The 24,374-nt window shown below is 45.9% G+C and overlaps 1 protein-coding gene across 17 annotated transcripts in view; it reads right to left on the bottom strand.

Moving 5' to 3' along the window:
* NCAM1 (neural cell adhesion molecule 1) overlaps positions 1–24,374 on the bottom strand; it is a 242,774-nt gene that overhangs the window by 78,808 nt on the left and 139,592 nt on the right. For all 17 annotated transcript variants that reach the window (XM_034754512.1, XM_034754513.1, XM_034754515.1 and 14 more), the window contains exons 2-4: positions 5,896–5,970; positions 3,906–4,124; positions 76–219 (exon numbers count right to left, since the gene is read on the bottom strand). In XM_034754512.1, the coding sequence (XP_034610403.1) occupies positions 76–219; positions 3,906–4,124; positions 5,896–5,970 (438 nt within the window). The remainder of the gene's footprint in view (positions 1–75; positions 220–3,905; positions 4,125–5,895; positions 5,971–24,374) is intronic.

Below are 24,374 nucleotides of genomic sequence, written 5' to 3'. Positions count from 1 at the left end.
CGTGGCCTTTTGCCACCTTGGCAGACCTACACAATGCCTCTGGAAGGGCAAGTGCCAAGACCGCTCATTCCTTACCATCTTTTTTCAGGACAACGTCCCTGTCCTTATGCTTCCACATAATGGTGGGAGGCAGCGAGCTGAGCACATCACACACGATCACCGCATCTTCCCCCTCCTGGAACTCCTGAGGGGTGGGAGCATTCCTGAACATCAGCTTCTCTGAAAACAAGGAGAGCGACAGGACAATGGAGCTGCTGCCCCAGCGCGTTGTGGGCACTGTCTGAATGGCAAGGCACGTTGCCAACCAAAAGCACAGAGGAAACAATGATACACATGCACAAACCCACTTGGGATGCTCACGCCATAGCAACGTATGTAGCTTGGCATTAGCATCCCGCACGATGGCACGGGAACCCTGTGCTAGTTACACACCAAGAGGCGGCTGGATTCACAAGAGTGTCCATATTTGGACGTTGTGTTATGGGAAAGCCAAACGCAAAACCTCCCAGCTGGTAGGGAAGGAACAGCTATGATAGCGTTGCCAGCTGAGGGCTACTATGGGCCTCCTGAATGTGGGATCCCACTGCACTGTAAGTGGCCCCTGTGGGGTTGTGCTGAGCCCTGACCTGCCTCATCCCAACCCTGCCTGTTCCGCACCAAGCACACCATTCCACGCTCATCTCCCAGACATTCATGTCACACTGGGCTCTACCTTCGCTCCTCACTATCTTGCACCAAAGATTTTAGTGGGGTCTCCAGCAGGGGTGAAGGACCCTTTCTAAGTTCCAAGCACATTCTGCAAGCTGCAAAAACCATGGGATTGTCCAGCTCTGAAATTGGAGATACTGGCTGTTCTGTTTCTACCCAGGTCTCAGAGCACGGGGCCTGAGGGCAGAGGCTCCAGAAGTGGCTACCACAACCTTTGTTGTGGCCAGGGATTGCTAGAGCAGACTGTCTCCCCAGCTTTCTTGCTGTGCAGAGAGACCATGGGTAACAAGAGGTGAGCAAAGCAGCTATGCTAGTAACAGACATCACAGCCAATCAACCCCTTGCTTTATCTGTCACACACCATTAAGCAGGTCAATGCAGGATCGCTGAGTGGCTTGAACAAAGGGTGTGTTAGGAATGGTCTTCCTGCCCCTGAACCATTCAGCTTAGCCTGTGGATCCCTTTGCTTGGCTCCTGACAGCCGTACGGACCAGGGACCATTCACACAACATAAGAACATAAGAATGGCTGTACCGGGTCAGACCAAAGGTCCATCTAGCCCAGTATCCTGTCTACCAACAGTGGCCAATGCCAGGTGCCCCAGAGGGAGTGGGCCAACAGGCAATGATCAAGTGATCTCTCTCCTGTCATCCATCTCCATCCTCTGACAAACAGGGGCTATGGACACCATTCCTTACCCATCCTGGCTAATAGCCATTAATGGACTTAACCATCATGAATTTATCCAGTTCTCTTTTAAACGCTGTTATCGTCCTAGCCTTCACAACCTCCTCAGGTAAGGAATTCCACAAGTTGACTGTGCGCTGTGTGAAGAACTTCCTTGTATTTGTTTTAAACCTGCTGCCCATTAATTTCATTTGGTGACCCCCTAGTTCTTGTATTATGGGAATAAGTAAATAACTTTTCATTATCCACTTTCTCCACATCATTCATGTTTTTATATACTTCTATCATATCCCCCCTTAGTCTCCTCTTTTCCAAGCGGAAGAGTCCTAGCCTCTTTAATCTCTCCTTATATGGACCTGTTCCAAACCCCTAATCATTTTAGTTGCCCTTTTTTGAACCTTTTCTAGTGCCAGTATATCTTTTTTTAGATGAGGAGACCACATCTGTACGCAGTATTTGAGATGTGGGCGTACCATCGATTTATATAAGGGCAAAGGGGGGATAGCTCAGTGGTTTGAGATTTGGCCTGCTAAACCTGGGGTTGAGAGTTCAATCCTTGAGGGGGGCCACTTAGGGATCTGTGGCAAAAATCAGTACTTGGTCCTCCTAGTGAAGGCAGGGGTCTGGACTCAATGACCTTTCAGGGTCCGTTCCAGTTCTATGAGATAGGTATATCTCTATATTTTGGGAGGGAGGGATAGCTTAGTGGTTTGAGCACTGGCCTACTAAACCTAGGGTTGTGAGTTCAGTCCTTGAGGGGGCCACTTGGGGATCTGGGGCAAAATCAGTATTTGGTCCTGCTAGTGAAGGCAGGGGGCTGGACTCGATGACCTTTCAAGGTCCCTTCCAGTTCTAGGAGATGGGATATCTCCATTAATTCTCAGTCTTATTCTCTATCCCCTTTTTAATGATCCCTAACATCCTATTTGCTTTTTTGACCACCTCTGCACACTGCGCAGACATCTTCAGAGAACTATCCACGATGACTCCAAGTTCTAACATCCTCAGCCGTGAAGACTGAAGCAAAGAATCCATTTAGTTTCTCCGCAATGACTTTATCATCTTTAAGCGCTCCTTTTGTATCTCGATCATCAAGGGGCCCCATTGGTTGTTTTGCAGGCTTCCTGCTTCTGATGTACTTAAAAAGCATTTTGTTATTACCTTTGGAGTTTTTGGCTAGCCATTCTTCAAACTCCTCTTTGGCTTTTCTTATTACATTCTTGCACTTAATTTGGCAGTGTTTATGCTCCTTTCTATTTGCCTCACTAGGATTTGACTTCCACTTTTTAAAGGAAGTCTTTATCTCTCACTGCTTCTTTTACATGGTTGTTAAGCCATGGTGGCCCTTTTTTAGTTCTTTTACTGTGTTTCTTAATTTGGGGTATATATTGAAGTTGGGCCTCTATTATGGTGTCTTTAAAAAGCACCCATGCAGCTTGCAGGGATTTCACTTTAGTCACTGTACCTTTTAACTTCTGTTTAACTAACCCCCTCATTTTTGCATAGTTCCCCCATTTAAAATTAAATGCCACAGTGTTGGGCTGTTGAGATGTTCTTCCCACCACAGGGATGTTGAATGCTATTGTATTATGGTCACTATTTCCAAGCAGTCCTGTTATAGTTAACTCTTGGACCAGCTCCTGCGCTCCACTCAGGACTAAATCTAGAGTTGCCTCTCCCCTTGTGGGTTCCCATACCAGCTGCTCCATGAAGCAGTCATTTAAAGTATCGAGAAATTTTATCTCTGCATTTCATCCTGAAGTGAAATGTTCCCAGTCAATATGGGGATAATTGAAATCCCCTACTATTATTGGGTTCTTAATTTTGATAGCCTCTCTAATTTCCCTTAGCATTTCATCACAGCCAGAAGTAACCCTCAGGCTGAGCTCTCAGTCTCTCCGCTAACAGCATGTGGGTGACACCAGGAGGGTCTGGTTTGGATGGAGGAGCATGAATTAGATGGGGAAGGGCAGCAAATGAGGAACGTGGCTCTGAGGCCAACCTGAAAATCACAGGGTTAACGGAGAGGAAATATGGAAGTTGCTCACTGCTAGCCGGCCAGCTTGTGACACAATGGCTTTTCAATGCTTCTATTTCTCTCAGTAACTCTGACAACAGAGATGGTGGGAAGTCAGTCAGACAAATACCATGATTATCTCCTTCCCATTTCCCTTTGTGTGACAAACTCTCCTATTCCCATATCCTTCACTGACCAGCCCTTCCCTTAGCTTCTCATGGGTGAGCCTCTCCTCACAGGCAAGGTTGCCCACCACTTTCCAGCCTCCTGTTCATGTCCCTCCCCCCCCTCCTTCACAGTCAACACTCTCCCCTCACTGCTAAGGGAGGAATGGGCTCCACTTTGACAGCCTTCCCCTTCCCAGTCTGTTTGGGAGGTGGCTCCCCTTCCTGGCCATCCCTCACTAATGAGAGCCACACCTTCCCAGCAAGTCCCTGGGCCTCCCCTCACAAGAGCCCGACCCCAAAGCAGGCTGCCAGAGCTGTGCTCTTACGGAAGATTTTCACATTGACGGTGGCCTCAGAGTCGCCCTCCTCCTCACTGGTGACAACACACTTGTAGATGCCGGCGTCGTCGATGTTGGCGCTGTAAATGGTGAGGGTGGAGGAGAAGTCATCGTTCCGCACCACCGAGATGCGCTGCTGGTTGGGCGTCAGCTTCTCGCCGTTGGGGGAGAACCAGGAAATGTCTTTGGCTTTGGCTTCCCCAGTCACTAGAGATGAAACAAAGCACATTGGACCTGCTCCTTCTCAGCCAGCCAGGGCCCTGAGGGCCATCACCTGCAGGGTTGTTGGAAGGGCCCAGACCAGGCAAAGGATTTCTGATGCCCGGGCAGTGTGGGGCCTGCTTATTGAGCTGGGTTTGTGAGAGTGCCTCCCCACCTGAGGGGGCACGTTTAAGCCCCCTTGGATTTGCTGACAAGCCCCGAGGCCAGAGAGCTAATCCCAGCAGTGGCTCACACATTATACACCATGTTCTGGCTCCACCGGGGACAGCTCCCCACCCTCACAGAAAGACATCCATTAGCCGCTGCCCCATGCAGCCAAGAGGAGCAGCTGCCCATTTCAGGCTTGGAATGGCCTCATATACATCCCTGCGGTCTTCTCCCCTCACCCTGCTCAGCACTCCTCCCGCTCCAAGAAATATCCCTGTTTGCAGGTTGTGCTGGGGCATCGCATTGCAAACCAAGCTGGGTAAATTGCTTTACCAGCACATCAGGCAAGTTAAACCTGCCACTGCATCCGATGCAAATCAAAGCGGCTTGTAAGGACCCATCTCTTGGAGCTCACGTTTCAGGGTTTCCCCATGTGGCTTTGTTATTTGTTCAGAGGAAATTTGTCACAGAGGAAATTTAACCAATCCCATTTGCTGAAATTTAACCAATCCCATTTGCTGAGGCCACGGTGGAGACATCACAATTGCACTTACTCAGGCACTTTTGCCTTCAAAACACTTTATACACATTAACAAATGCCTCTGCGCTGAGCTAGCTTGGGTCCCACAGCCTCCTCCCTCGCCCTAACGAGGAGATGCTTGGGGAAGTCAGACCCGCCACACTGGAACTTGGCGCCAAGCCATGTTTTAATGTTTGCTCAGTGTCATGCTCTGGTTTAGGGGTGACCTGGGATCATTTGTTGTCATGCCAGTGTTGCACCTACGTAACTAATTCACCCCAGCAAACCAGGCCAGTTGCTTTACAGGGAAACCTGTAGCCAGTAGCATGCGTGTGTGCTGAAATGGGGCATGCTGCAGTAACTGCGCGGCACCACATGGGATGCATGCATTGCCTGGGGTTCACAGTGGCCACTGAATACTGCTTCTTTCACCCAGCTGGTTGGAGCAAGTGGCAGGAAGGGTGGTATTAAAAATGCAGGATTCCCATTGCATTAAAATCCTCGGGGGCTGAGGTGGAGATTTTCAAAGCTGCCTAAGCCCCCATTCAAGCTGTGGGAAATTGGGTATCAGAATCCCCCGGATGATTTTGAAAAATCTCGGCCCTCATACTAATACCTCTAAAACAAAAAAGACCAATGCTGAGGGCAGACGTGATGTCACACATTTCTGGGGCAACCCTTCTGGTCTTCGGGGTCCTGGGATGGCTCTGGGGTATTGTTACAAACACCTGCTAGGAGCTGCCTTCTCTTCCCAGCCCCAGGAGAAGTGTGTCTTTACTCTCCCAGTCCAACCACCTCGGTCACCTTTGCTATTATACCTGTGATTTAGTTGGGGATTGGTCCTGCTTTGAGCAGGGGGTGGGACTAGATGACCTCCTGAGGTCCCTTCCAACCCTGAGATTGTAGGATTGCTTTTGATCTGCTTGAATTACAAGATAAAAGACCAAAAAACCCCACAACAACATGGAGAATTGAATGGCATGTCCCTGTACATGTGACTATGTCTGGGGCTGAGTGGAGTGAGTTCCCCAAACGTGACTCAACAAACCCGGATGGAAAAGGCTGACAGCAGCAGCAGCCAGCACTCACCTTGACATAAGAAGAATTTGGATTCTCCAACGCTGATCTCCACCTGACTTGGAACAATATCCACTTGTAGAGACACTGGGAAAGAGCGCAAAGCAGGAGTTAGGCAACTGGAGTCATCCGGCAGAAAAGTGCCCAGCTGCTTGGGACTCAGGTCAGCTCAGCAATGGAAAGGCCAGGGCTCTTAACCCCAGTTCCAATGCTCCGGACCAGTATCTGACTATACACAAGCCTTCCATCCCTACGGATCTCAAAGAGCCTGTACCAATATGAGCCACTTCCACCTCTTCCTGTGCCTACACAGAAAGGCATGGAAGGAGCTGCGTTACCCGGTGATCTGTTGAACACCGAGTGATGTGCTGCACGTCATGCTTGGAGGTGGCCTGGAGAGGGCAGTAATACGATCACACCATTTGGGCACCCTATAATTTATGGTGATTGAATCAGTTGGAAGGCATCCTGGAGGGAAGGGGATGAATGAAAAGAAGGGGGCAGCTTAGTGGGCTTGAAATGGGAGGGTGTTGAGTGCATAAAGGGCAAAGCAGAGAAAGGAACAGAGCTGGCGGTGGGAGAAGAGAATCCCAATTTGAGTCTGGCAGTAACACACGTCAGGCTGTTCAAGTATATACTGACTCTGTGCTTTCCCTACACACTCAAGGTTTGTGTGCTGCTTCGCTTCACAGCTGCTCTCACCCAGCCATGTGTTTGCCTCACATTTACATAGAGAATTATTGCCATAACACATACGTATCAGTGCTTGTGTCAATCAAAACAGCGATTGCACTGTCCAAGATCTGGGTGTGAGATTCTCAGCATCACTACGGTGTTTTTCTTTGAAGTTTGCAGGCATCATGTGTTGAGCATTGGCAGACAGCGATGACACATTGTTCCTGTGACTTGTGTCAAGGTCTTGCAGCTCAGCAAAGGACAGCCCCTATCCTGGGAGACTACTAATATTCCCTCTTCCTCAAAATAGGGCAAAGTTACTGGAAGCGGAGCAAGCACTGTGACAAGCAGAGCAGCATTCAGAGAAGTCATTCAGGCCTCTTCATTTTTGCCTTGTCTTTGCTCTCTGTGTTGCAGAAGCACAGTTAGTATCCGAATGATCTAGGACTGGCTTCACTGGCAGCTTTGCACTGCTCTGGCAGCTATAAACCCCTTTTAAATGGCCCGTTAAACCAGGTTAACAGCTGCTCTGTGTCACCAGAGCAGTGCAACACAGCCAGAGGAAAGTACCACTGCGTCTGACCCTTTGAGTCCCAAGAGAATTGTTTTAAAAATAATCCAGGCACGATAGTAAACAGGCTGGATCAGGAGTCCAGAGAGAACACTGAGGACCCTTTGGCTGTGGGAGATGAAAACGGTCCTTAGGACTACAGAGCTCCTGCCCTTTAAAACCTCCTCTTGGAAAACTCCATTTCACTCACACGTCTTGTCTGGAGGTTACTGACGCTCCTTCCTGTTTTCAATAAAGTACAGGCTGCCCTTTTAGCTCTTGCATTCAGCCCGTTTTATTTCTGTGTAATCTAATTTCTCTCAACCATATTACTTTAATATAATTCACTCCCAGACAGAACTGCAGGTACAAAAGGCCAAACATAATAAACGGCTAAAGGTTTATTAGATCCAGTGCAGCGAGAACTAAATAGCCTAGTTCTACAGGCTGTGTTTTCCTTCTATTAATCCTCCTGACATTGTGCAGTATACACTGTGCATCGTGTATGGAGTAGCTCCTCCTCGGCGGGTCACTGCTCTGTGGTGCAGGTACAAGAGGTATTAAAAGAGTTCTTACACTTTGAAACCCAGGCCACCAAAACCCATAGCACCATGTGTCTGCAGCACAGCTCTGCCTGCTTACAGGGGGATTAGCATTCTGCTTCAGAACAGAACTAGACAGAGAGGGGACACCATCAAAACTCAAGGCATGTCAGTCTGCAGCAACTGCAAGATTGTCAAAGTATGGGAAGATGCTACGATGATGCATTTAAATGGGGGCTGAGTTTTAATGGTTCCTAGGATAAATAGGCCCAACTCTGAGAGGAGAGCCAAGTTTTTATAAACTAAATAAAAGCCCCCGATTAGAGCCTTTATAAGCTGTTTTCAATTCGATCCATATAATCCATCTTGGATGCCATTTTGTCTCCTGATTTTGAATGATGGCTCCAAATTTAGAATTGGACTGTCTAGACCAATAAGTCCTTAGTATGGCCCAAGTGCTAACAACTTACTAAGTAGTGTTCAGGAATCTCTGAGTGAGCAGTTTGCTGTGTATCTCTGTGTTTCGCAAACAAGTTCAGAGGCTTCGGTAATCACCAACATAAACCAATCCTAGGCAAATATTCAGTCTATAGCTATTCTGAACTAGGCAAAGTCTGAAATAGAGACGTAGGCTAACAAACATTTAAAATGGTACGAGCCTAAAGATTGGTTCTAAATTGCATTTAGAAACCTAAAAAAGAAGCCAGGTTTTCAAAAGCACCCAACAGCTTTGATTGAAGGCATCTGGAGCTGCTGGGTGCTCGGCACTTTTGAAAAGCAGGTCACTTAAATGAAGATTTAGGAGCTTACATTTAGGTTCCTATGACAGAAAATCCAGATTTTTTTTTAAAAATGGATTAATATTTAACAAAGCAAAGAGAAGCAACTGATCAGTAAGTCAACAAACCAAAACAAAAAAGGGGAAATTATATATACACTGAAATAATCCTGCTTGGGTCCAGTAAGGCGAAGGTTGAGATGCAAATCAAGCAACGAAGGAAAGTCAGGGCCACAGTTGATTCCCCCATCCCAAACTTGCCCAGTCCTGCACCTCGCTATAATCTGAGCAAGGCTCTGAGTTTCTGCCCATTTTTGGGCTTCTGTCTGATTTGTGTTACACTTGCAGCACTATCATACGAACAAGAGACAAGATCCTAACTCGCCCTTTCCTCTGCATCCCCAATCAAGCAGCGGTCGGTGCTGGACACCCCGGGAGACAAATGCCCTTTCTCCCAGCACCCTGAATCTCAGAGCACCGTTTCTTCATGGTGTAAGTTATGAGGTATTAGAAATAACTGGACACTCACTCTCTGCCAGATGGAGCCTGATGTTGCCTCAGCTTCCTGGCCTAACAAGACCAGGTCAAATAAGAATTTCAGGAGGCCAGACCTAATGTGTGTTGTTTTTAAATCGCAGCCATTAGTTTGCAGAAAACAATCATCGTAATCGAGCTATTTCTCCATCCTGCGTTGCCAGAGCATTTCTCATCCCGTTGACTGCAAATGCTTTATCTGTCATCTTTAGTCTTTTGGTGCCACAGTATTTGTGGCCTTCTCCCAGGGGCTGCTCACTTTACTGTTAAACCATGAAGACATTAGTCTTAGCTGCCGGCTCTTTCTAAGTCTTTAAAACATTCCTCTCAAAGGAATCGCCATATCTTCTAAATCAATGGCATCGTTCCTTATCACGACCGAGGAAAAGGACATGTGCTGCTGAATTACTCAATGACTGGACTACAGGCATTAAGCCCCAGAGCAATTTGAACATACAGAACAGATGCAGGAGCTTTGTCATCATTCCAGTGTTCAAACAAATGACTAAAGAAGGGCAAGAAACCCAATACAAACCACAAATAATAATAACGGAGGTGGGTGACTATTTTCAAACATTGCAAACACTTAGCCCTCACTTTTCATCTGCAGAGGGCCTCGCTCACTCAGATGTAAATCCCACTGAAGCCAACAGAGTTTATTATAAAAACATAGTACAAAGATTTTAACAAAAATCCTTAAACATTCTCTATTTGTCACCCCGGGGCAAGTAGTCCTTAAAATCCCACAGGATCTACTCCAGGTGAGCTGGTAGCTGCTCAATGTCTACTTTGCTTCAGTCTTCTCACACAAACATGTGAGCAGACAACTAGCCAAGTTATCATAGACAATAAAGGGGAAGGGCTGCAGATCTGGATAAGAAAAGAAGACGTCAGAGATCTTCTGACCAAATCAGCGGGGCGGGATGCTATTCACCCCAGGGCACTGAAGAAGTTAACTGAGGAAATCTTGGAGCCACTGGCAATAATATTGACATACTTATGGATGACAGGAAAGGCCCTGGAAGACTGGAGAAGGGCTAACATAGTGCCCATCTTTAAAAAGAGGGGGAAGGAGGAGCCGGGGAACTATAGACCAGACAGCCTGACTTCGATATCTGGGAAGCTACTAGAGCAATGTATAAAACATTCAATTTGTGAATCCTTTGAGGATGAAGGCGGTGGACATAATATACCTTGACTTCAGCAAGACTTTTGACACCGTCCCACATGACATTCGGATAAGGAAGCTGGAGAAACGCGGGCTCGACAGAACCAACATTAAGTGGACAAATAATTAGTTAACAACTGCAAACAAAGAGTAACTATTAATGGAATGTCAGATTGGAGGGATGTCTCAAGTGGGGTTCCACCAGGATCTATTCTGCATCCAGTGTTGTTTAACATCTTTATTAATGACCTGGATGTAGGTATAGAGAGCAAGTTTGATTAAGTTTGCAGAGGACACAAAGCTGGGGGGGGGGTTGCCAATACTTTGGAGGATAGAGCTAAACTTCAGAGGGATCTTAATAAATTGGAGAACTGGACTATAGACAACAAAACGAAATTCAACAAAGACAAATGTAAAGTGCGACACTTAGGGAAGAAAAACCAAACGCAAAAATACAAGAATGGGGGGAAACTGGCTTGGCAACAGCACTGCTGGGAAGGATCTGGGAGTTGTGGTGGATCACAACCTCAACATGAGTCAGCAACGTGATGCTGTGTGGAAAAAAGCAAATGCAATTTTAGGTTGAATTAAAAGAGGCATAGCATGCCAGTCATGGGAGGTGATAGTACCATTCTACCCGGCACTGGTTAGGCCTCAGCTGGAGTAGTATCCCCAGTTTTAGTCACCAATGTATAGAAAGGATGTAGAGGTGAGCAACAAAGATGATCGAAGAGATGGAATGCATGCCATACGAGCAAAGGCTGAAGGAACTGGGTATGTTCAGTTTAGAAAAGGGGAGGTGGGGGGGGGGGGCGCATGCTAGAGGTCTTTAGATACTTGAAAGACTGCCACCAAAAAAGATGGAAAAAATTGTTCTCTTTTGCCACCGAGAACAGGACAAGAGGCAATGGGTTCAAACTACAGCATAGCAGATTTAGATTAAATCTCAGGAAAAACTCTCTCACCGTCAGAATAGTAGGACAATAGAACAGACACGTCAGGAGACTGTGGAAGCTCCTTCACTGGTGATTTTCAAAAGGAGGCTGGATCGTCATCTGCCTTGGATGGTTTAGACACAACAAATCCTGCATTTTGGCAGGGGCTTTGACTAGATGACCCTTGTGGTCCCATCTAACCCTATGATTTGCTTCCTTTAAAGGGGCCAGTCACCCTGTGACAGATCCTTACCTGAAAAGAACAGGCTCCTGCATCAGGGCTCAAACTCTCAGGCTCTGGCTAAGTGTCTCTACAATTACATCCTCTAATACAGAAATTGTGGCTGAATGTTAAATGATTCCGAGTCACGCTGCACATGCTGCCGACACAGACTGCTGAGAGTCACTTGACGCTTGCTGCATTGTCCCACAGGGCTCATTCAGGCTTCTAACTATCCAAGAAAATTGTTCACTCAAGACCCACATGGAGACAGGGCATTTTTCCGTCCTGAAGAGCCCCAGAACTTATCTGTATCTTGTTCAGTCAGCACTCCACAGGGAAGAGGCATCCCACTGCCGTGGCAGCTGCAGTGTGGGGTCAAATGAGAGTCACACTTGCTGGTATGCAGAGTCTCTGTCTCTTGTCATATAGTTAGACTTGAAGTTCTCTGGGGCGGAGACCATTTTTGTTGTGTTTGTACAGCACCTAGCAGAATGGGGGCCTGGTTCATGACTGGAGCTTCCACATGTGGGTGGGTGAGATTCTGTGGCCTGCGTTGTGCAGGAGGTCAGACTAGATGATCATAATGGTCCCTTCTGACCTTATGAGTCTACGCTAATGCAATGTAACTCATCATCATCGCCTTACCCAACCAGGTGGCATGTTTTGGAGGGGATGTGCCAGGGAAAGCAGCTGAAAATACTTTCTGAAGATGCATCTCTTCAATTGGCTTAATGATGCATCAAGGTCAACATGCTGCACACCCCACCCTTTCACCAGCTGTTGGGTGGGGATGAGGGAGGCAGAGAAAGGGTTGTTGGTTGAAAACACAATAAGGATGTCAGATGTATAAGCAAGGTGCTCCCAGCCAGTCAGATGGAGACACCTCTAAGCAACACACAGACACCGACTGCCCTAAGTGGAGAAAGAGGAGGCTGGTTGTAGCCTGACATGAGTATTTTGCCTGCTTAATAAACCCCCTTCATGCTTATTGCATAAAAGGCGTCTCATGCCCCAAGCCAGACTATAAAGACAAAGAAGAATGATCTTGGTAAAAGACATTTAACCAAATCCACCCCTCTGGCCTCAGTGGAGATTTCACTGGGTATAAAACTGTCCAGCGATAGCATAGCCCATGCAAGATCAATACCTGTTCACAGATGAACTGTGCCATATGACTTATATGAACATGGAATAGCCAGGTGGGTAAAGTCCCCACCCTACACCATGCTTTAGAAATGAAGGGCAATCTTCTCCTAAAACACCTTTGCCTAAAACATGTAGAGATTTTTTTTCTACCTACGATTTTGGGTCTCAGTTCAGTTACCCACGACAGTTGGCAGCTCTCCTGTGAGCGACACAGATGGGAAACAGAGCACAAGAACAAAGCGGGGTAAAAAACAAATCATTTCCCTTCTCGAGTTCTGGAAAACACAATTTCTCAACACTTTTGATCACTGTGAAACTCACCCCGGGAAACAGAGATAAAGCAACCAACACCCTTCCCCTCAATTGCTCAGCAAGACATGTTTACTGTTTGTACAAAGTCTCCCAGAGGGCAAAAAGTGCATCCACTTCCAAAGCACATCCCCTTTTGGGATCAAGGCTGCTTGAAATTAAAATGACTGAGCACAGGGATCCGCTAGCACCAACACATCATACACAGCGTGTTGCTTCATGACTTGCATGTCGATCCTTCCACCTGCCAGCAGTGGGAAGGTAACAAGCAAGGAGTTCAACTGACCCACGCAACAGGGGGCTGGCAGTGTTAGCAGCAGCGTTGCTGACAGCTCTGCTCTCTGCTGCAACAGGAACGAGGAGGAGAAGCGTTGCAGAGCTGGGCGCGTCTGCGTCTGGTGCTCCTAATTTACATTGCCACCAGAACCGCATCATTAACAATGTCACTGTTTGTACTGTTTGAAATTAATGTGGGAGGGGGGGAGGGAGGGAGAACGTTCATACACAGTACACGAAGTTATAGGCCCCTTCACAATTGAATTTACAATCACAAATGGTGACCCCATCCAGCAGCAGGAAGTCAGCAACAACGAATTAGCTCCTGCCAGATGGCAGTTTGGTGCTTTTATCCTAGAGCCACCATCCAGTCACCCAGGTAACATGCAAAACCAAAGCCAACTGCTAGCCAGATATCTGCACTGCCTGAAAGAGCCAGTGAGTCTGGCAGGTGATCGCTGCTGATCGACAAAGACAGCAGCTCCCACTTACAGCAAAGTGACCTGCCCTCCCATAGCGCAGCTCCAGGCTGCGAGCATCTGCACTCTGCACGCAGCGAGACAATACATCAACATGGGGCGTCTCTTCTACACCACAGTACATCAGAGGTGGATGTCATCAGAAAGCTCCTCCCAATGGAAGTCAGTGGCAATACTCCTTCAACAGCGCTAGCTAAGGGCATGGTGCTCAACCACCACCAGGTTTTGGGATGTCTAGATCCAAGCTGACACCTATCCTTGGGCCCATGTCCAACGTAGCTGCTCTTTGCAGGTCCCTCTGTACATATTTCCCCAATACACCAACACCTTGAGAAGGCACACATGCTGAGCAGGGGCCATATAACCATTTTACAGATGGGGATACTGAGGTAGAGGGAAGGGATGGGACTTGCTCACGCTCTCCCAGCAGGCCAGTGGCAGAGCTGGGAATCCTGAGTCTCAGTCCAGGGCTCTGTCCATGAAGCCACACAAATACTCAAGTTTGATTCCTCGGGGATTCCTCTGTGGACAGCAATGTGTCCCCGTGGGCAGTGATTCATTCACAGGCAGTGCTGCAACAGGCAGGCAGAGTTGGGAGGTAAGAGATTTTTGTTAAGCATGCTGCGAGGCCATTTGAGAGAGCCTCGCTCTTGCACCCCCAAGCCTCTGGTGTCACCTACCATACTCGGTTCCTCCTCAACCCTGACCCTCTTTCTCCAGTTCCATCCATCGCACTGCAGGAGGGAAGGGAGGAAGCTTAATTTTCATGCTCGGTTCTGCATTAATGAAACAACTCTCCTCCATGCACACCTCCGGCCATCCTGTGTGCAGTACAAACCCATGGAAAATACAGAATCAAATCTTCCTTCCTGCAAAGCTTCATTAATGCAGGGTTTCTGCAGGCAATGTGTCCCACTCTGACCAGATGCATCTGCTGGGCCCCCAGCTGCACATTCCCTGCTTTGAAGAGTCATTTCTCTGCCTTTATTTCCCATCTGGAGTGTGTCTGCTTCCTTTGGCAAGGGAAGATAAGCTGAAGAAGCCGCACCTCAAAGACTTTTGTCAGAGAGAGAGAGAGAAAGTGAGGACGTGCAAGAAGCTGCTTCCTCTATACTTGATTTACCATATCCCAGAATAACTGCACAACGCTGGCGTTATCCCTATAAACAAACCCTTGCTGTCAGCCATGCTGATCTGGCCTTTAAAAATGTCAGTGTCTCATCGAGAGCTGCTATTAAACAGTGACAGCTTGACAACAAAACTTACAGTACAGACGGTACTATGGTAGTAAGGGACCAGGGAGAGAGTACGGAATATAGCTAGCCTAGCCCCGCAATGGAAAATAAAAGTGGCTGAAACATGTTCAATTTCTATTATATTCTGCTCCTGCCTGTTCTATATAGGGGGGATTATGTGTCTTCTGTCTTTAGTGAGGACTATTCCTCATCTACTTCCTTCCCCCAAGCACGCATTTCCATTGCAAACTGCTTCAAATGCCACTGTCCACACAAACTCCCCACTCAGTAATGCCCCTGAGGGGGCTCATCATAGGGCAAAGCGGCAGGAATTTCACCTGACAGAGGGCAGGAGGGAGGGAAAATCCAACCCCCAAATCTGCATTTCCACGCTCCCAAATACGGATAGCAAAAGCAAAGTCACATGGGATTCTCACTCTTCTGACTCGTTTGTACTAACCCCAAGTACCCAACTAACATTCCCGTGAGATCTATTCTTTCCCCCTCCAAGCATATGTCTGGCAATAACATTAATCAAAGAACAGATGGGCCCCTGAGCGTCTTACTTCACCAGGGGCAGCATTAAACCGAGCCACAGTCCTGATTGGAAGAAAGTAATACACACTTCTACACTTAACCACTGCCCTCTGACGAGCATCATGGTGGAATCTCAGGCTACTCAGAAAGAAAAGGAGACTATTCCTCAACTCAAAAGATGTTGGCCGACATTTTCAAAGGTGGCCAGTGATTTTGGTTGCTACCATTTTTCAGTGCTCAACTTGAAACAGCTTTAAGGAGTCTGGCTTACAGAAGGTTCAGGCCCATTTCAGATATCTCTAGTTGGGCACTGTCACAAGATGACTGGTCCCTTAAGGGGTGATGGGTCCTGACTCATCTGTGACACACTTCGCTCACCTCCTCAGATGAAGTCAATAAATAAAGTCATTTCACGGGGAGGTCATGCTAAAAATCAGGCCTTCTGAGAAGAAGATGAAAACTGAAGCCTCTGTAGAGCTGGGAGGAGATGGAGGAGAGCGCCAAGAAGCAGGGATGGAACCTGGCTGCTGATGGACTGGGGAAGCTGGGGACTACTGATGAACTGGGGGGCCAGTTTTGTTCAACACCTTCATTAATGATCTGTATGATGGGATAGATTGCACCCTCAGCAAGTTCACGAATGACACTAAGCTAGGGGGAGAGGCAGATATGCTGGAGAGTAGGGATAGGGTCCAGAGTGACCTAGACAAAGAGGTTCAACAAGGACAAGTGCAGAGTTCTGCACTTGGGATAGAAGAATCCAATGCACTTTACAGGCTGGGGACCAACTGGCTAAGCGGCAGTTCTGCAGAAAAGGACCTGGGGATTACAGTGGAGGAGAAGCTGGATATGAGTCAGCAGTGTGCCCTTGTTGCCAAGAAGGCTAACGGCATATTGGGCTGCATTAGTAGGAGATTGCCAGCAGATCAAGGGAAGTGATTATTCCCCACTATTCAGTGCTAGTGAGGCTCCATCTGGAGTACTGCGTCCAGTTTTGGGGCCCCCACTACAGAAAGGATGTGGACAAATTGTAGAGAGTCCAGCAGAGGGCAATGAAAATTATTAGGGGGCTGGAGCACATGACTTACAAAGAGAGGCTGAGGGAACTGGGCTTGTTTAGTCTGCAGAAGAGAAGGGTGAGGGGAATTTAATAGCAGCCTTCGACTACCTGAAGGGGGGTTCCAAAGAGGATGGAGCTCAGCTGTTCTCAGTGGTGGCAGATGACAGAACAAGGAGCAATGGTCTCAAGTTGCAGTGGGGGAGGTCTAGGTTGGATATTAGGAAACACTATTTCACTAGAAGGGTGGTGAAGCACTGGAATGGGTTACCTTGGGAGGTGGTGGAATCTCCTTCCTTAGAGGTTTTTAAGGTCAGGCTTGGCAAAGCCCTGGCTGGGATGATTTAGTTGGGGATTGGTCCTGCTTTGACCAGGGGGTTGGACTAGATGACCTCCTGAGGTCTCTTCCAACCCTAATCCTCTATGATAATTCTATGATAATTAGTGAGACCCTGCTAACAAGCCCTGAAAGAAATTAGGAACCACTACTACATTCAACTCTTGATCAGAGGTGGTAATAAGATACTCAAGAGAGCAGCCTTCCTTTAAATATGTGACTGGTGGAGTTTTGGGGACATTGGGTTTCCTATAACCATCTAAATGCCATCGCATTCGGTCATAAACACTGTTAGAGACATTCGTAGAAACTAGCTTTTCATTTGCCATGAAGTCCTTATAAATTTAGGCTGCTAAATTCGCATTAGGTAACCTGGTAGGCATCGCTCATTCCTGTCCCCCAGTTGTTCTGTCCACGCTTGCTACAATATTATTTCATTAGAGACTAAATTTCTCAGTTCATAAATATGACTTTCGTCTGAAGGTACATATCACACAAACTGTTGGGTCTCGCAATCTGAAGTGACACAGCAGCGCCAAGGCAGGACAGGGCTTTCTTTTATACTTGAGCAGCTCCTATTGCAAAGAGACATATACAAACCTCATCCTCAAGACGTAGACATATCTTTTGTCAAGCCGGGACAGTCTCTTTTGCTGGGGTAGGAGCCAGACCCTGATTTACAGCATATATGTCTAAATGAAGATACAGAGCTGTACAGAGCATGAAAGTGGTAACACTGGTGAGCAGACTCATTTTGCATTTTTTAAATATATACCCAGACCTAAAGGAAGGGCTTAATTTGAAAAGATGGCTAATCCAGAGATTACGGTGCTAGCCTGGGAGAGCTGAGTCTGATTCCTTGATCCACCATAGACCTGCAATGTGACCTTGGGCAAGTCACTGAGCCTCTCTGTGCCTCAGTTCCCCCTCTGTAAAATGGGGAAACCAGTGCTACCTTCTCTCACAGGGGTGTTGTGAGGATAAATACATTGGAGAGCATAGCACAGATGCTGTGGTAATTGGGGCTGGATTTTTCAGAGGCGCTGAAGTCACACTGAGAACTACAGGCCTGGCCCACAGTGGGTTGATTTTATTTACGAATTTGAAAGAGGAAATAAACCAGATACATTTAATGGTGCCTGTCAATTGTCCAAGCTTTGTCCCTCCAGCACTGCCCCTCATGAGCTCTGAGAAAGTCAATATATTCTGTAACAATTCACTGACTGGATTCCGTCAGTCATGCGTATTGTACACACCCCAGATCCCAAGCTATTTAGTGTCACTATACTCCCTATTTATAGGAAAGGTCAAACCCCAAGGCCTTGTTAGATCCACTGAACAGCAGTTGGTACTATCCTTGTCCCAGAGAATTATTGGCTGACATTGAAAGCAGGTCCTGTACATCAGAGGGATGATTACTACTCCTCCCACTCTTCTTTGGGGGTAGAAAGGAAGAGCTGAGAATCTGTCTCTCCCCCACCCCTCCAAACTTCAGAATCAAACGAACATCCATGGTCAGGTTCTTACAACTGAGGTCAGAGATGTTGGGTGCACACTGGATGCTGAATGCTTTGGAAAAATTAGCCTTAAAGCATCACAGTGGGAGCTGTTGGGTCCATGTGTGTAAAGAAAATAAAATAAACTGCACTACTTGGAAACAACATGCTGGCAACAAAGTAAACACAAACAAATACCTAGATAAAAGCAAATATAATACAAGTATGATGAATCAAATGGGCAAACAGTGGGGCAGCTGCATTTGGGGCGATGGGCCATGCTGCAGCTAAAGAACAAAGCTGTAGCCCCAGTTTAGTGCCTGCCTCATTGCTGGAGACGTGACTTCAATTGGTCTGAGTCCCAAGTGAGTTTGCACGGTGGGCCTCTTGTCTTGGAGCACACACCTGTCCACATGACAAAGCCATCTCACGATTAAGAACCAGTAACACACTGTTCAAGAAAGGCCAAAGACTGGCACATGCAGGGATGCTGCAGGTCAGGGCTGAAGGCTACTGTCAGAGGCGTGGGACTGGAAGAGAAGGGGGTTCTGTGGGCCAAGAACAAGGGTCATTGATGGACGACCTGGCTACCTTAAACACAGAGTGTTGCCAGTTAGGAGAAGTGCATTAGCAGAGCTATAAGGGGGCCCTAGCCAACCCAATTGCTCCTTTCTTTTCATGCACAGTAAATTTCCAAATATTGAAGACAGCCAAATCGGTTCATCATCAGTCAGGAAGATTTTACGAGTCCCTCTGTGTTGGCAGGATTGAACATGGACCGCTCAGCAGTCCGACTGATGTAGTGATGGCAACCTCCGCTAGTGCAAAACCAGAACACAAGTCCTTTTATGCTGCAACGCAATCACAACCCATTTGCAAGCAAGAGCCAATGAAGATTTTAGATACTGGGTATGAACCACCACTGCTGAAGAAAGGAAAAGGAGAGAGATCTCAAATAAAAGACTTTTCAAGTGGGCGTTTCCTCTATTAATCTTTCAGATAAGCTCTATTTGTTTTTGTTCCTCTTGGGTTACAATGATCATTCCTAGGGACTTAAGTAAAGACTTCAGTACATCTGTGTTAAGATGGTGGACTCCACTGATTTCAGTGTAAAACTGTAGTAACAGAGGTGTGAACCAGACCTGAGGTAAGTGAATTTCACTAAAGTGTTCTTGCCCAAAGTGCTAGAAAAAACTAACTCATTGTGAAATACCTTGGTTTCTTTTCCCAATACCTAAATTGGCACAAATGCGATTTTTATTGATTATTTTTAATCTCCACCCCCTCAAAATGCAAATCTGATTTAAAAGGCCAGAAACGAGTCAGTCAAATGACCTGTCAATTTCCAGAGATCTGCCCTGAGAAACAACTTTAAAAAGAGGATTTCAAAACTTCTCTACATATTTCTAACCACCTTCTCAGTCCCCCGTTTCCACTCTTAGTCATGGCCATTAGCTCCTTTAAACCTCCCCAAAAAATCAACAGTCCAAAATAAGCACAGACGCAGCCTGCCCCTTGTCCTTTTATTAGGCAAACTAGAGAGACTAATTAGTGGATGATATTATATCCCCTTCTGCCGGGATGTATTTTGCGCAGGAGACATTTGGAGCCATCCCTGTTTTTTTGCACCATTCTGCAGCACAGTAGGTGAACTGAAGCCAATGTAATTTTCCAGCCTGTTTTCTTGTCTGCAGTCACATAGTTGCTGAGCGATACAGCCTGGATTCTACTCTCAGTGTCACAGCCACCTACATTCTTACATGGCCTCGCCTCACCATAGTAACAGCATCTAGACAAATAACAGATACAAATAGGTTCTTATTTAACACCTCAAATCATAAGTAATGCTGATCGTCCTTCATCTCTTATCTTAGGTATCTGAGAATAATCACTGCACTCAGCAGGTCATTTTGGCAGAAATGTAAATGAAATATAGACGCTATGTTTTTCCGACCAATCCGGACAAACCATTTTGCATTGTCCTCCCCTCTACCCTCCCCTTTCCCAGTCCACTAATCCAGCTAATCTCAAACACAGCCTGAAGTGGCGAGAGTTAATAGCTTTGTATAAAATCAAATCAAAGCTGAACAGTTAAAGGTGATTTTTATTTCAGTCTGTCATTAGCAGCAGGTCTGCAGAATTAAAAAAACCAGGGCTGTTCTATGAAGCACACACAATAGGCTTAAGCATTCAAGCTGTTTAAAATGGAAAAAGACAGTAGCAAGGTAATCCCTGGGCAAATGCAACATCTCAGGCAGATCTCACTGTCTGGTATCACCACCTCATCCCCAACCCTTTAGAGCTGACAAACCTCTTCTGCCACGGAGAGTTTGCTACTGATGGGTATCTGGGGCAGCTCTCAGATTGCTGGGGCAATTCTGAATAGCTAGGAGGCTACTTTGGTAGGCAGAGACAATTCTCCCGGAAGTATATTAGGACTGGGAACAATACTTAATCAGACAGCACTTTACAAACAGTGGGCCTGATTCTGATCTCATCTGCAATGGTGTAAACCTGAAGAAACTCAGCTGAAGCCAAAAGACTAACACCACAGTAAATCTCAAGTAACCAAGAGTGGAATTTGGCCTATTCATTCCCTGCAGGCCACCAGACGTGGTTTTTGCAAGCTAAAATCATGGTTTTTACCACACCAGGAAAAAACAGTTAATCCCTATTTAAGGCATTTTCTATTTTATACAGTGTTTCATGACTGAACAGCACATTACACTTAATTTTAGTTACACATTCAAATGGTGGTTACATAAGGCAGCAGATTTGGAGATTAATTTAGGGTTGTACAAAGAAAAAGTAAAATTGCAGTAAGAGTAATAATATATGTAATTATAGTGCCTAACATTAGAACAACTGGATCTACTTTGGGTGGGTATTTTCTCAAGGAAGTTATCCATGTCATGACTCTCATTCCAGTTTTCAATATTATAGAAACAGAAGTCAGCCGTTCGATTATATGAAAATGACAATAATGCAGTGTTGTAGGCGTGAAGCATTAAGAAATCAGAAGCAGGCTGATTTGCAGACAACAAGTCCAGGTTCATTTGGCCATGCAGCATTCCATAGCAGAAGATCAACTTTGATGTAGTGGACAGACCGAGCCCATTCCTCAGTTCTGACACTGACCTTACCGCCCCACCAGTTCTACGAAATCAGATGGAATACGAGTCTTCTTCAGATTTTGCGACTATGTTACAGGGGACCTCTTCCGTGATAGATGAAAACACTGGGTTTGGATACAGACCTTCTACTTTAAATGCATGTAAATATGGCAGAAAGTCAGGATTTTTGCTGAGCAACCCCTGCTTTGCAATTTCTTGTTCAGTTGACAATTTCCTTCCTATGTATTTTGGATGAAGGAGGCTGGCCAACATATGACGAGAATAATGGCCTTATGAAATCTCTTCTGTACTTCTGCTTTGTGTGGTGCAAGATCTTCACTGATCAATAGATTCAACCAGGCTTCTCATGCAACAGCAATTGCTGATGTGTCCCTTTGGAATGTGCCAAGTGCCACAGCAACTGGTTTCAATTGACTGATCAAGTTCTTCACTTCTCCCTAAATCCCTTGATTATTAATTATACTGACCACTCTATCTTCTAGTGATCGCTCACAATCCTGAGATAATGCCGCCAATTTTTTGTTTCCAGGCATGTTATCTGACAGTTCCAACATGTCATCAGGGATTTGGGGTTTTACACATCCTTGGCTGTCTTTTATCCAGGCTGATGGTGATTACGAAAGTGTGTGTAAATCTGTGTGTATTATCAAAGCACTTGATGTAAGGTCTTCTCCAAGTAGATTTAGCCAATCGGATGCACACGTAACCAAAATGTCATCATCTTGTTCCAAATCATTTCTCACACTTAACAATACAACCATACAGTTCATTTGCTAATGCTTTAGCTTCATTTGCCAGCGTAACAGTTCGTTCCAGTCTTCTTATCAACTGCTGATATATAAACCACAGGTTTCTCTGTCTGCACATAGTTAGCTATCTCTGGGCCATTGTGCACATTACTCCAGCCATCTTGTACTAATGTAACTACTTTTCCATGTAATTTGTTGCATGTGTCCATCCTCAAGCCAACAGTAACGGCATCAAACAGTTCATCTGCTACTTGCTTTTGACTGGGCGCTATGTAGCCTGGCCTAATGCAACTGATCATTGCTTGGAAAAGTTGGATATTCAAGAACAGAAAAGGGAATACTACAGCCATAAAAAAATCTGCAATTTTCAAGTCTATCATTTGTTTCCATTCTGGCATTGTTTTGGTTACAAACGTATCCGCATGTGGTTCAAAAACCATGACACTTCCTCCTTGTTGTCCTGGACCACCGACCTTTCTTCTAATTTGCTTGGCAATGGCAAAGCAGCGTTATCAGTATCTTCGTCCTCAGAAACGGAGACTAATAACCACATACATTTAGCCAAAGTGTCTGTTTTTTTTCATTGTATTTTGCAAAATGTTTCCTCAGACGGTCTGCCTTCCCGCTCCATTTTGTTTTGCAATTTCTGCATTTAAGACACTCTGCCATCTTTTTGAATTTTCTCAACAAAGCCATGAATTGGATCAACTGGTCTTCCGTCTTTGCTCAGGCTGAAATATTTTGACTTGCATCACTGTACTTACTGAATTCAGTTGCAGGAGCTGCACTCCAACCAGCCACCCCAAGGGACAAAGCACTGGACTGGACAGTTTGGCAGTTTACCTCCGACAGAAACTGAAACGTCTGAATCTCAGAATTCACCATTTGTTTGCGCTAAAAAAATGTGTAATTTTTATTGCTAAACAAAGGAGGACTTCCCAAATTCAGAAGTTTCTGTTTCTGTTTGAGGTAGCCAAGGCAAAGCACACAGCTTTAGGTTGAAACTCTTTTTTGTTTGATTGTATTTCCTTTAATGAAAATAATTAAATTATCTAATTGCTAAATAGTTTTTAGTCATTTTCATTCATATTAGTCTAATAATAATTTTATTTTCCCAGTTTCAACCAGTATCTACCAGTGCCCCGTCCTAAGCTAGTTCTTCCCAGGACACTGACAACCTTGCCTGCAGGACATGCAAGTCTATGCCTACACTTAAAATGCTCCAGCGGTACAGTGTAGACATTTATTTCAGCAATAGGAGGGGTTCTCCCATCGCTGTAGATAATTCATCTCTCTGAGAGGTGGTAGCTAGGTTGACAAAAATTCCTCTGTCAACCTAGCACTGCCTACACCAGGGGTTAGGTCAGTGTGATTGTCTTTCAGGGGTGTGGATTTTTCACACTCCTGAGACGTAGCTATGCCAATGCAACTTTTCAGTGTAGACCAGCCCTAGGTGTTACCTCCAAGGCATTTAAGTGACTTGACCAAGGCCACAAGGAGTCAGCATCAGAGCAGGGTACTGCGTTCTGGCCACTAGGCCATGATTCTCACTCCCAGTACTTATTACCTATATGGACCACAGGATGAAACCAGATGCATAACTGTCTGCAATATTTATAACTCCAAGGCAATACAGAATGTAAAAGAATTACCTTTCCTAAAGACCTACGTGAATGATACACCATGCTGGAAAGGCCTAAGTAATGGAAAGCGGGTACAAATCATGTAAATTGCTCCATTGTTTTGAGAGAACAAAGCAAAGCAAATAAAGGAGATAAGGAACAGAACATTGCTTCAGCAGTGCAGACCTCTCAGGGGCACAGTTTACAGACATTAGGAGATTGGCATAAGGCTACATCTGCTACAATCTTCAGCACTATAATTCCTCGGCAGCCATTCAAAAGACAAAGTGCAGCAACACCGCTGACTGATTGCCTCTCCCTCAACAGACTGAGAGATTAATATTATATCCATTGTGGTATAACGAAAACAACTGGAAAACATCCACCATGCCAGTCATTTGGAATTGGCCTAGTCCCAAATTACCACAGAGGAAACATCATAAACTCATTCTCACCCACAACAGAGACCCAGGAACAGAATAGCCCTGTTACCTAATCTGCATAATTTTCAACAAGCTTTCCTATAATTCTATAAAAATAATGTCTCCTCAAACCAGAAGACTAGCTTAATGAGAAAAACAGACCTCAGTACCTTTTCTCACTAGAAACGAGGATCATCTCTGCACTTGGCTCAACTGGTCCCATGAAACCATTGCAAAACCCAGAAACTTCCCACTGTACTTGTCCAGAATCTGCCTTCCACTAGAGA

The sequence above is a fragment of the Trachemys scripta genome, chromosome 21 (genome assembly GCF_013100865.1).
Source record: "Trachemys scripta elegans isolate TJP31775 chromosome 21, CAS_Tse_1.0, whole genome shotgun sequence".
Classification (NCBI taxonomy): domain Eukaryota; kingdom Metazoa; phylum Chordata; order Testudines; family Emydidae; genus Trachemys; species Trachemys scripta.
This window is presented reverse-complemented; position numbering and strand designations above follow the sequence as displayed.